Source organism: Bufo bufo, chromosome 7, assembly GCF_905171765.1.
Source record: "Bufo bufo chromosome 7, aBufBuf1.1, whole genome shotgun sequence".
Classification (NCBI taxonomy): domain Eukaryota; kingdom Metazoa; phylum Chordata; class Amphibia; order Anura; family Bufonidae; genus Bufo; species Bufo bufo.
The window spans coordinates 136,860,777-136,875,322 of NC_053395.1; the positions used below are offsets into that span (position 1 = coordinate 136,860,777).

Genomic DNA, 14,546 nt, shown 5'->3' on the forward strand with positions numbered 1-14,546 from the left:
GAGATCTTTTAAAAAAGCTTAGTCTTTAAAAAAAAAAACAACATTTGAATTAGACTTCCTCTGGCAAAAAAATGTAAAAAATTTTCACTGAGATCCAGTTATTAATTACTGATAGTCTTTGTAAATTTTTACTATCACAACAAATTATTTTGTCTGATTATATACATTCCGAGCCAGAAAAAAAAAAAAAAGTTATTTTTCCATGCATCTATTAGAAACACTGCTCTACTGAGCACACTAAGTAAAATAAATTCTCCCTTGGTGAAGCTGGAATAAAAATTAGTGTGCAGGAAAGCAAGTTACTTCCAAAGAGCATATTAAAACAAACTTAATGCAGTTTGCGAAATGCAGAAGAAAAAAAATAGTGGATTTATTCGCTATACAGTATTTTATTAAAATGATATTCTTTTATTATGTAATTTATTATGTTATTATTAGTACTTTTATACTTTTTGAGCAGTGTGCTCATATTTAATGTACTCGTACTAAGGGATTTTCACTGCCAGAAATGAATTTGAACTTGACAGCCCATACTAATAAATGTATTTGTGAATTCTTATCCTTCATTTTTCTTGCACTGTGAAAAAATAAAGCTGACATAAGTGTGCCTACTATATAGGGCAACATAACCATATTTTAATTAACCTATAATAATTACATTGAGAAATGAAGCAGTGAATTGTAGTTATTATCCCTGTCTCCAATGCGGCATTCCAGCACTACTTGGATCATTACACATAATAAGTAACATATTATATTACTGCTCTGGCAGTAGTGGTCATTGTAATACTTTTTTTCACGTTATGGAATACACTATTAGCATGGATCAGTCCAAAAATGACCAAGTGTCTCCTACTTTGTTTTCCAGTTCCCCATTTTTGTGTGTGTTTGTAAGTAATTCACAGAAAGTGCAATAAAAAACAGTGAACTATTTCTATAGTGTTTTATATGTTTATACTACTCCACCATCCTGGTCACACAACATATTTAAAAACAATTTGCTCTTTTCAGACCAATTCTTAATAGTTAATTGTCCAATTGTAAATGAAGAAAATGACCAATAGTAAACAATACAATTATAGTTCTTCACTAATCACCATCATTTTGCTGTAAAATACATGGACCACTCAGAGACATTTTGCACAAAACTTGACTGAAACAATGTCACTACATGTCTGCTCAGGAATATTTCCCACACCGCTGGCTGCAAGGATCCTACTAATGGAAATCTCACTCAGATCCTTGGCACTGACTTTTGAAACCACAGTGTGATTGAATACTATTGGGCTGGCAGCTACATTATAGTACAAATTGTTTTATTCCAACCTAAAATGCCAAGCAGGGCATTTGTGCTCTTGGTTAGTGAATGGCTCTTAGGGAGCCAGACACGTAGCCATACATTTCAGAAAAATCGGACATTGTAGGATCTAGGATGAGGTTAGGGAAATAAATTGACACATAACTTTGTGTTTCTTTTTCCTGCTAGGACTGGGTTTACACAACCTATAAAACTATTCATGGGATTGGTAAGACTGAATTACATTTTCCCTACATATAGTCAACAGAATCTTACCCCCCAAAGTCGGCTATTTGAAAATATTTCTAAAAGAAGTTGGGACACTGTGTAAAATGTAAATAAATGCAGCATCGGACTGGCCCGCCAAGAGGATGCTCCTGTGGGCCCTCTACCACTGCCATATGACTTCCATGGCCGCTTGCCTCCTGTGGTTCACAGCGCTGTCCTGCTTGGCTATAATCCCCTGAAGCACCACTCCCAGGAAGCCTAAGAAATAGCATCTACGCCCCCCTCCTCAGGAAGGTTACGTCTACAACATAATCTGTACTCAGAGTTATAACTGTGATATCTGTGGTATTACATATGACTGAAGGATGAGATTTCTTAAAATCATATCCACTTTGCTGGTACCTAAAAACATTGTAGATTTGATGCTGAAGATTTGATTAGGGCAACATTGCAGTGTTTGTGCCCCATGTGGACACATCCTAATATTTCTATGTAGCTATAAGGGTGGTCCCCCAGAATCCGTTCCTCTGTTAATTTTATTAAAAGCATGTGGATGAGATTTCTTCAAAATCGTATCCACTTTGCTGGTACCTAAAAACATTGTGGATTTTCTACTGCAGATCTGATTGGGGCAAAAATTGTTGTGTCTTGGAGCAATGTTTGTGTCTCATGTGAACATACCCTAATACTTCCATGTAGCTATAAGGGTGCCCCCCCTGAATCAGTTCCTCTGGTGGAAACTAGGTACCTTATTTAGAACTTGATGGCAGCAAAAAACCTCAAAAACGCTGGGACAGGGGAAATAAAAGGCTGGAAATGTAAAAGGTATTAATTATAAAAAAAAAAAGAAAACTGGGAGAGAAACTTGTTACTTAAAACTCCTTCATGGAACTGTATGCATATAATCTGTAAATACTCCAGGCAGTACTTAAGGATAACGTTATCCACATGATCACAGGGAACTTCTATTTTCTTCCATGTCACCAGTTTCTTTTTAAAAGAGAATATTTCAACTCCTGTCCACCACCCTGACTTGTAGAAATTGGGTAGCTCTAGTAACAGCTCAGGCATTAAACAGATGAAAGAGGATGTTTCACAGAAACAATGGGCCTGGCTTCTCACACCTCCAGCAAATGGCCGACTTTGCCAGGTAAGTTTCTGTTAGCTATATAGAGTAAATGCTAAATTAAAATAATGTCATGAGCATTATGTAGTCAATGACATAATTTTCAATCCAAAGGAATTCAATTCTCATACTGTGTATGTATTCTACCAAATGCCCAAGACGGAGACAGCAGACATTTCTTACCTTCCTTGTGACCATTAATTGACGCAATATTGCTTTCATCAGCCACTGCAAAAAAGACGCATAAACATCATTATCTCATTCCACTTTCATGTTTTACATCTAATTGTCACAGTTAGCAGCATAAAGAGAGTACTTGCTCTAGAACTGGTCATTATAGGATGTATACTTAAACCTCTGATACCTAGATCACATGATGTGGAAAATCTGACTAGCTGAGGTTTTTTGAATGCTGAGTGAAATGGTTTTTATGCTTTTGCAGTCTACCATTTGCTGGGAACAGGGATATATTTTACTTGGATGTCTGCTGATTTTCACATAAATCACTGTGAGATCTTTGCAAGTTTATTTCATGAAAGGCTGCTGGATTTTTCTGCAATTGCAGTGGCTTTAAACCATGTATAAGAGTTCTTCAAAGCATGAAAATAAGTCAGGCAAGGCATATCAATACGTCACAGCCGCTGAACCATAATCCACAGTCTTGAAAGTGGACAAGTGACTGCTATTATTTATAGGTACAGCTAAAACTTTGACATTGGGGCACTTGGACTATGCATGGCCGTGTGGAGAAAACAATATAAATTTTAAAAAACACAGTTTCAGCATGTCTGACCAAGAACTTTATCGACCATCATCTGTAGATCAGCGTTTCCTTCACATTTCAACAATCACAGTGCTGGAGCAAACCCAAATTGTCTGAGGGAAGAACTTGGGGAAGAAGTACCGTATTTGATTTATAAAGACTACTATTGGAGAATCTTCTTGGAGGATAGAACAGCTATACAAAGCAACATCAATGAAAATTCAGGGCTGGATTATAAATCTTATATTTTGGGGGTGATTTATCAAAACTGGTGTAAAAGAAACCTGGCCTAGTTCTTCCAATCAGATTACATTTCTCATTTTTCAGAGCTCCTTTGGAATCTGATTGGTTGCTATGGGCCACTAAGCCAGTTTTCCCTTACATCAGTTTTAGTAAAGTATGAATATAGTTTCCTAAAGATAAACATACTTCTATTCTATATAATGGTAAATGAATAAGTCTGATGTAAACAGTTACTTACAGTACATACAGAAATACTTCCACAAATACAGTAAATTGAAAATTAAGGGGCGTTATATGGCACTTACATTATAAGTGGTGCTAGACAAGCCTGGCAGCTGCTTATATTATTCACTTATATTTTAATATTGTTGGCCAATTTATAAGGGTGTAGGGAGATGTAATAATTAAGCTTGGTTTATACAGGCTTTAAAGGGATTATCCAGAAATGTGATATTTATTACCTATCCTCAGAATAGGTAATCAATATCAGATCAGTGGGGGTTGGACTCCCGGGACCCCCGCCGATCAGCTTTTGGAAGAGAACACAGTGTTCTCTAAGCGCTTAGCATCTTCCAAGGCCAGTGACGTCAACGTACATCAGTGATAAACTGTGAAAGGATAGCAGCACTCACCGGAGCTCCAGTGAGTGCAGCGTCCTCTTCAAACAACTAATCTGTAGGGTCCTGGGAGTCGGACACCTGATAATATGATATTAAAGAGAAAAAAAAGACAAATGCAATAGCACTCTGCAACCAGCACTCCGCCCTGCCTCCGCCCGCAGAGTGCTATTGCATTTGTGTGTTTTTTTCTTTGAATATGTATTTCGCCATAGCGATGTGCACCTGCATATAGGGTTGTGCTGACTGAATCCCCCACATGATATTAAAGGTCTATCCTGAGGATAGGTCATTGATATCAAATTCTTGGACAACCATTTTAAAGAACAGGAAATGGACTCCTCTTTGTCTAAAATAAATTACTTGCTTCGTTAATACCGACTGTTGTAATTGACCATGTTTTTGCCTAAATAAATTACTGGGTGGTTCTGGAACCTAAACCAAGGAATAAAAGTATAAAAACATTTAAAAAAATAAACCTTTAAAGGGGTTATACATTTTTTCATATTTTCAAGCCAGTCTGCAGAACCAATGGAAAAATCCATACTCACTTGCTCCATTCTGGCTCCCCAACTTTCTTCACTGGTCTTTCAGTCCCAATTTGTAAACTTACATATGGATAGGTTCTCTACTGTGGCAGCTAATGACTGGCCTCAGCGGTTATGTGTCCCCAAGCAGCATGTGACACAGCAATGACGTGCTGCTTGGGCACAGGTCACTGCTGAGACCAGTCATTGGCTGCAGCAGCGCACTTGACTGTGCCTATTCTGAAGTTGGGAACCAGAATACCACTGAAGAGAACCAGGGAGCCGTAACAGAGCGACAAGTGAGTATGGATTTCTTTACAGATACTGAAGACTGGGGTGGAAGTTAAAAAGAAAGCTGGAAAACCCTTTAAGGAAGCAGAAAATAATTAATCATGTAAGTTTCTGTTTACACATTTGCATTTCATTATAATTTTGCCTTTATTTTTTTATGTTTATAAGATCTGCGCCTTTTCTAATGAAGATTAACCCTTTCAGGACATCTGCAGTACGTGTATGGCAGAAGTCAGATTTTTTAAAATGGCGCTCACACCTGAGTGCAGTTGGCATAATAGTTGCCGGGCTTCTGCTGTTTTAAAAAGCAGACACCTAGGGCTAATGTCTATGATTGGCGATAACACTGATGACAGACATTTAATCCCTCTGATGCAATTGATCATGGTATTTGAGGCAACTTTTCCAGGAAGTGCTGCACTGTGCCTGTGCCAGGACTCCATAGGAACATAATGAAACTCGGTTAGACTTAAATGGTAATTAGCTGTACTTAAAATATGTGTACAAAAAAAGTCAAAAATGCTTTAAAAAATATATTGTGATGCAATATAAATTCAAATAAAAAATGGTGATGCAAATAAAAAACATTGGAAAAATATATATATTTTTAGTTTTACCCATGGAATAAAGGTAACATGTCAGTTTTATCACTGTAAACAGGAAACCCATAAAACTTTGGCAGAATTGAGTTTTTTGTTCCAATTTCATCCCATTTGGTATTTTTTTTTCCAGCTTCCCCCTACATCATATCAGAGACTCGGCCTGTGTAATCACAATAAACGATTGAAGCGACCCGTTAGCAATGAAAATGTTATTATACTCATTGATAATCGTTCATACATGCAGTCGTTACTCATTCACTTTTAAATAGTTTGTTGTTATTACATGTAAAGATAGTGGACAGAAGCTTGGTCAAGAGGTTGGTCTTCAGGTGTGACAGTGGCAAAAAGCATATACATTTTAAAGACACATATTGCCACTCCCAAAGCCATGTATTAGATCCTTTGTTGGTCCGACGACTCCATATTATACAAACAGATCTGTTAACACGTTATTGACACTATTTCTTTTTCTAATTTTTTTACATTGATGACACTGTAGGTATGTCATTGGAAGTATGTCCATTTCAAATTTTTTCTTAAGACACATTGATCATAATTTCTACCTCTTACTCATCGTGGATAGAGCTTAGCGGTAGAACTTTATGAACTTGGAAGTAACTTTACATACAGCTGACACATTTCTTGTGTATGTGGGGAAAGATATCATGAAGATTATAGCCCTGTTCTTTGGCAGGTAATAAGCATACATAACTGATGGCTGCTTTCACATTTTTATACTTCCAAATATGTCTACACAGTGTATGTAGGTAAAAGCAATAGAAAAGTAGAGAAGTTGCTTGGAGCAAACATTTTCCACCTTTCAAAGGACTTCCACAAATAAAAAGCATTAACCTGATTGTGTTATATCACCTACTCCACTTTTCATTTGCTCAGTTTTGATAAATCTCTCCAACTTTTAACTGGAAGTGAGCAAAGTCTTGTGTGCCCAATTTTCCTGATTTTAATACCAATCATAAAGACAAGAATGTGTTTAGCTCAATGAGATATTATAATTTAATCTTCAACCAGAGCAGATGGCACATTAAGAGTGGCATTCTGAGATTTCCAGACTGTTTGCTAAAAATTTTTGAACGTGCAGAACCCATTTATCTCCATGTCTTCTAAGACAAGGAGCTGTACACCAAAAATTGCTGTCAATGGGATGTAATATTGCTATTTAAGCATATTTTCTGCTGGACATGTGCACATAAGTGAAACCTCAGATATTCTGTTAACACTTAAAGGATATTTTCCCTCTCACCGTATTTTAATCATTATTAGTATTTTCCTTTATGATTAATGGGGATTGCTTATTATGTACATATGTTTTATGAATTTTATTTAAGAAAAACAGTGGGGGTCATTTACAAACAGATATACGCCACCTTTGTGGAATATAGCTGGTGCAGATTCTGCCTCATGTCATGTTGCGGCAGAATCTGTATCTTCTTCCCCGCTCACGTCAGGTCTAAAAAAGGGTGCATGGCATAGGTGGGGAAGGAGACGGGCCAGCAGGCCTGTCTCATTCATCATTTTCTAAGTCTGGTTTAGGTGTAGAAAATGGTCTAAATGTACGACAGTAAGGAAGCAGGAAAAGTTGATGGTTTTGTAAAACAGGCTTCAATAAAATCATAGAATTAAATAACACTAACCTTTATGAAAATGTGTAGAATTCTGGTCTATCACTCCCCTTCACTTAAAGGGGTTGTCACACTTCAGCAAATGGCAATTATCGTGTAGACAAAGTTAATACAAGCTTAACTTTCAGAGGTCAGTAGCTAAAACATAACTTTTAATAAATCATTAAAACGTGGGTGAATAATCATAACATTAATTAACACAAAACCCAGGTCATATTATGGTCCAGTGTGGACCCTTTCCCTATGGGTTGAATACTCTGGATTGGGGGTGTCGGACCGGACTAGTGACCGCTGTGGGACCCTCACTTAATGCTGTCCCTGGCTGTATGCCCGCATCTAACTCCTATGATCCAACATAAATATCCCCTCCTCCAGAATTGGCTACTAAATGGTTGTTACTTGCTTCCTAAACCTATTATTTATGACATCAGAACCACATAATAGCTCTTTGCTGTATATAATTGCTGCTCGACGCGTTTCTCAAGTTGCTATTTATTTGCAACTTAGTCATCAGAAACAATGGAATCGAAAGACAAACAAACAAACATGGAGCAGCTGCACGCGCTTCTGTATTAGCGTGCAACCACGTAGCCAGCGGCACTAGGACGGCCATCCTAGTGCCGCTGGCTACGTGGTTGCACGCTAATACAGAAGCGCGTGCAGCTGCTCCATGTTTGTTTGTTTGTCTTTCGCTTCCATAGCTCCTGATGACTAAGTTGCAAGTGAATAGCAACTTGAGAAACGCGTCGAGCAGCAATTATATACAGCAAAGAGCTATTATGTGGTTCTGATGTCATAAATAATAGGTTTAGGAAGCAAGTAACAACCATTTAGTAGCCAATTCTGGAGGAGGGGGTATTTATGTTGGATCATAGAAGTTCGATGCGGGCATACAGCCAGGGACAGCATTAAGTGAGGGTCCCACAGCAGTCACTAGTCCGGTCCGACACCCCCAATCCAGAGTATTCAACCCATAGGGAAAGGGTCCACACTGGACCATAACATGACCTGGGTTTTGTGTTAATTAATGTTATGATTATTCACCCACGTTTTAATGATTTATTAAAAGTTACGTTTTAGTGACTGACCTCTGAAAGTTAAACTATTTACTGTAATCGGTTGCCAACCTTAGTAAGCCCGTATAGTGAAAGTTAATACAAGCCACTTACTAATGTATTGTGATTGTCCATGTTGCCTCCTTTGCTGGATTGATTCATTTTTCCATCACATTATACACTGCTTGTATCCATAGGTTACAACCTCCCTGCAATCCCACAGCAGTAGCCGTGCTTGCATACTATAGGAAAAAGTGTTGACATATGCATGCTCATGTGGTCCCAACCACCAGAGAGACGAGCTTCTTTCTATAGGTCGCAAGCATGACCACCGCTGCTGGATTGTGGGGTGGCCATAACCATGGAAATGAGCAGTGTATAATGTGGTGGAAAAATTAATGCAGCCAGCAAAGGAGGCAATATGGACAATCACAATACATTAGTAAGTGCCTTGTATTAACTTTCTCAGCATAATAAATGCTATATGCTGAAGTGAGACAACCCCTTTAAATTCACATACCTTCCCTAAACTTGGTTTTCCTTTTTCAATCATACTAATTATGCAACTACAGTATAATCTCCTAGTGCTGCATAATCCTGTGCTATAACTATACACTTATGAAAGTCTGCTTAACACTGTTATAGAAGAATGAATAGACTGATTTTTTAAAAAAATCCAAAGACCTCACAAATTTTAGCAAGAACAATTGACTTAAAAAAAAAAAAACTGGATATAAACCATGCCTCCTCCGCTTTGAGACCACAGAACTTAGCAATGAATAGCACCAGCACAATGGTGAATTCCTATTTCTCAGATAATAAGCATTTGATGAATTTGATGAGGTTAGTCTGTTTCCTGTAAGAAAGGATTTGGAACAAAAGAAGAATTAACGTGTGACAGGAAGCACCTAACAATTTCATGGTAAATAAACCGCTGCATAGTGCAGGACAGCTGCTGAACTGGCTCCACTCGGTCTGCAGAGGTTATTGTAATGCTCATCGTTTCTTAAAAGAAAATTCCACACATTTATAGCAAAAGACAAAGATTCCAAAAAAATGTTGTAGCAGTAGTAGGAGACAAGCTCACTAGCTGCATTATTTCTACACTTTATAGCTTTTTTGTATTGGATATAATTTCACACTCACTATACATGGTATAGCGACTTTCTAATTAAAGGGGTTACCATATTTTCACCCAGGCAGCCCCACTAAGATGAGCATCGGAGCATGAAATGAATTGCGCAGGGCAAAGGCATTTTTAGGAGATCCAGTGACGTACCGGGCTCTCCATAAGGCTGCCAGGCAGAGGCCTCCTCTCAGCAGTGAGCCCAGTGACGTCACCGGCACTGATGGGCAAGCTTTAGCGCTAAAGCCGTCCCATCAGAGTCTTTAGCGTCACCAAACACACTGCTGGGTGGAAGCCTCCGCCCAGCAGTGTGTTATTGTAAATAAAAAAAACCCTTGCCCTGCGAGATCCAGCGCCAGGCAAGGAAGGGCATCGGAGGATGAAATGCTCAGAAGAGAACATCAGGGGGCTGCCTGGGTGAAATTCTAGGTATGTCCAGGTTCAGCTCTGAACCTGGACAACCACTTTAAGTAGCTCATGTATGATCTTGGTATGATAAGAGCTGACAACAATGCACAATAGTTTGGGTACCCCAGCTGTTTAGACTTATGCATGCATGTTGTGTAGAAGATCACACTATGTACTAATGAAGCTGGGTACCAGTAAAACTGTATGTGTGTATCCCAGGTACAGGAATTTACAGCTGGACTACATACAGTAGTGAAATCTCACCATCTTCCTGCAAAATATATATTTTGAAAGGTACAATAAAATACATAATTTACTTTGGTTCATAATCTGGTATCATTCCACTTATAAGCATGTTGTATCATTTATATATACATATTTTTGAAATAATGATCCCTAAATCCCTTTCCTCAGATACTGAGGTTAGGACTGTATCACTGATTTTATATTCTGCTCTTGGGTTTTTACGTCCCAGGTGCATTATCTTGCACTTATCAACATTAAATTTTAGTTGCCAGATTTTTGACCATTCCTCTAGATTTCCTAAGTCCTTTTCCATTTGGTGTATTCCTCCAGGAACATCAACCCTGTCACAAATCTTTGTGTCATCAGCAAAAAGACACACCTTACCATTGAGGCCTTCTGCAATTTCGCTGATAAAGATATTAAACAATATGGGTCCCAGAACAGATCCCTGAGGTACCCCACTGGTAACAAGACCTTGGTCTGAATATACTCCATTGACTACAACCCTCTGTTGCCTGTCCCTCAGCCACTGCCTAATCCATTCAACAATATGGGAGTCCAAGCCCAATGACTGCACTTTATTGATAAGCCTTTTATGTGGAACAGTATCAAAAGCCTTACTAAAGTCTAGATAAGCGATGTCTACTGCACCTCCTCCATCTATTATTTTAGTCACCCAATCAAAAAAATCAATAAGATTAGTTTGACATGATCTCCCTGAAGTAAACCCATGCTGTTTTTCATCTTTCAATCCATGGGATTTTAGATGGTCCACAATCCTCTCCTTAAGTATGGTTTCCATTAATTTCCCCACTATTGATGTCAGGCTTACTGGCCTATAGTTGCCCGATTCCTCCCTACTACCTTTCTTGTGAATGGGCACAACATTTGCTAATTTCCAATCTTCTGGGACGACTCCTGTTGCCAGTGATTGGTTAAATAAATCTGTTAATGGTTTTGCTAGTTCACCGCTGAGCTCTTTTAATAGCTTTGGGTGTATCCCATCAGGCCCCTGTGACTTATTTGTATTAATTTTAGACAGTTGACTTAGAACCTCTTCTTCTGTAAAGATACATGCGTCAAAAGATTCATTAGTCTTCTTTCCCAACTGAGGTCCTTCTCCTTCATTTTCCTTTGTAAAAACTGAACAGAAGTATTCATTGAGGCAGTCAGCTAGTTCTTTATCATCTTCCATATACCTTCCTTCTTTAGTTTTTAATTTGGTAATTCCTTGTTTTAGTTTCCTTTTTTCATTTATGTATCTGAAGAATGCCTTATCACCTTTTTTCCCTGACTGAGCTAATTTCTCTTCTGCCTGTGCTTTAGAAGCTCTTATAACTTGTTTGGCCTCTCTCTGCCTAATCTTATAAATTTGTCTGTCATCCTCGTTTTTCCTAAATGCTATCTTTTTGTTTTTAATTATTTTGGCCACTTCTGCTGAGTACCACAGTGGTCTCTTCCTTTTTTTGCTTTTACTGACAAGCCTAATGCAATCTTCTGTTGCCTTCAATAGTGCCACTTTTAAGTAGTCCCATTTCTCCTGGACTCCAATTAAACTGTTCCAGTCTGATAGGGACTCGTATACCACTAATCTAATTTTAGAAATGTCAGTTTTTCTAAAATCTAAAACTTTAGTTTTTGTGTGGTGTGACTCAGTCACTGTATTTATAGTAAACCGCACTGACTGGTGATCACTAGATCCCAAGCTTTCCCCTACAGTAATATCAGATACCAAATTCCCATTTGTGAATACTAAATCTAAAATGGCCTCCTTCCGGGTTGGCTCCTCCACTACTTGCTGTAGAGATAATCCCAGTAGGGAATTTAGAATATCTGTACTCTTGGCAGAACTAGCTATTTTGGTTTTCCAGTTTACATCTGGAAGATTGAAGTCTCCCATAATGATAACTTCCCCCTTCAATGTCATTTTAGCTATTTCCTCAACTAGTAGATAATCTAATTCTTTGACTTGGGTAGGTGGTCTATATATAACACCTACACGAGTTACCTTATGATTATCAAGCTGCAAGGTAACCCAAACTGACTCTAAATTGTTCTCGCTAACTTGTATCAAATTAGATTTTATGCTATCTTTCACATACAGGGCCACCCCTCCCCCCTTCTTGCCTTCTCTGTCTTTCCTGTATAGAGAGAACCCTGGTATTGATATATCCCAGTCATTACTCCCCTTGTTAGACGGATCCGCATCCGGATGCCTCTCACAAATGCTTTCAGTCACATGCAGATCGGCGGATCCGGCAGGCAGTTCCGACTGCCTCAGTGAGAGAAAAGTTTAAATAATCTGAAAACATTTAAGCTAAATTTCTAAGGTTTTGTGAATAGCAAAGGGGAGAAAGCCCTGTCAAACGCTCCACATGGAAGACAGCAAATTCTGTCCCCTAACTTCTCCGACTTGCTCAGAATCACTATGCAGGACATTATAGAGAAGTGTTGAACTGTATAAATGTGAATAAAGCACTTGAGGTGAGATAACATTTCCGATTATATGATCCAGCCTGTGTCTGTGCCTTTCTCACTGCAGCTCATTCTGCATACCCCTCCACATCCACAGACTTCTATAGGCAGCTGTAATGTGATCCTTAAGTGAGTTGAGAGTTCATCTTGGTTTCACAAGAAATATTTATCTCAGACTTCAGAGTGAATATTAGTTTAGGAAAAAGGATGTTGAAGATGGAAAATAGCTGATAATTGGAGAAAGAGGCATCTTTCTCTGACCAGATATATTACAATGTTTATTTTATTGTAACATTGATATATATTTTTTTTTTCATAGTTGTGTGAATAGCTAGTGACCATTTAAGCAAACGTCTCATCTGTGCACTTAATCATGGGGTTTTATACGAGTAATTTCCCCACTTATTTTTACTTACTTCGCCTCACCATTTACTTTAATCGACAGCTATAAGTTCATTATCTATTCATAACAATATATTACACTGTTCCAATATCTAAAAACACAAATGTGTAAAGTATTATGTCACTGTGGCCAAGGGAGTTGCCATCTGCAGAGCAATTCAAAGTCTTTCTTTAGAAAATGGGTTTAAAAGGATGTCTTTTCTTCTTAGCAGACCATTGTCCTGCTTATTGATTGAAATAATGACTCTCTTTTGTAGCAGACGGCTGATATTTTCATGTATTGACTTTAGTTTATCTCTGTGCATGTTATCTGCAGTTATAGACTGTTTTTTAATCTTTATCATCTGCACAGTATGTATGAGTCTGATATGCGTCAATCATTCATCGCCTAAAAAAATTATTCTTCCATATCTTTTATCCACCTAACAACTTCTGGACTTTGGAATGACATTTATCTAGGTTGTTTAAATGCAGTGGAACAGACTTCTATTTGATGAGACTACTAAAAGAAAAAAGTTAGGCATGAAGCAGTTCTAAAGATGTGGCCACAGGGAGAACAAACTGAAAATTGTGTCCACTTTATAGGAGTGTAAAACAAAAGACTGTAAATTTAAGATGATGTAAAAACAAGCTGTTTGAGTCTACTGCACTTCACCCATTTTATAGGCAGTTTACATGTGAGATGTAGAAACCATCCTCTGACGACACAATTTGCTGTTAGTGCAGTATCTTTCAGACAAAGGAACATAAAATAAGCCATCTGACCAACTAAGACAGAGTGACTCACAGTGGACTTTATACATTTTGTTTTAAGTATTAACCCCCTAATGGTTTTCATAGCCTGTCTGATACCAGGCACCCCCGCTAATTTGCCAGAGCCCGTAACTATACATTGAATGGAAGGCACAATCCACTTTGTAGTTTCTGCCGCTGGCGTACTGGAGTTCAGGTCCTATTCATTCACATAGTAGCTAAGCTGCAGTACCTCGGCAGCCACTACACAGTGGACCCAGACTTCAGCTTCTGGCTCCTTCCACTGTTTAGTTTCCAGGGCTGAAACAGCTAATCAATCGGGGTGCAGGGTGTCATCAATATCTAAAACCCCGTTAGACGGAAACCAAAGCCAGACTAGAAACACAAAAAAAGAACAACCAACAAAATGTAACACTCTTCTTATGCGTTTTTGTTATTTGCTCGTTTCATCAGATATCACAACTGCAGATCATGAAAACGAAAACTAGAAAAGCAGTGCATTGTCGTTTCAGGCTACAGCCATTTCTACTACCCCTGGGTGTCAGACTTTTGTCAGACAGCGAGAGTGGCCATTTTGTTGGAAGGAATCTGCCAATTAGTAATAGTACAAAATAGATTTGGTTACCACAATGTAGAACTGTAATAGACTGCAGAATACAGTCAACTGGCAGTGTAAGGCCTCATGCACACGACAGTTGTTTTTTTGCATCCGCAAATTGTGCGTCCGCCCAAAAAAAACGGATCCGG

The 14,546-nt window shown here is 38.4% G+C and overlaps 1 protein-coding gene across 1 annotated transcript in view; it reads right to left on the reverse strand.

Annotated features, from left to right (window-relative positions):
- Nucleotides 1-14,546, reverse strand: part of PARD3B (par-3 family cell polarity regulator beta) — a 1,801,259-nt gene that overhangs the window by 981,420 nt on the left and 805,293 nt on the right. The window contains 1 exon segment of the mRNA XM_040441847.1: nucleotides 2,835-2,879. Within this exon segment, the coding sequence (XP_040297781.1) occupies nucleotides 2,835-2,879 (45 nt within the window).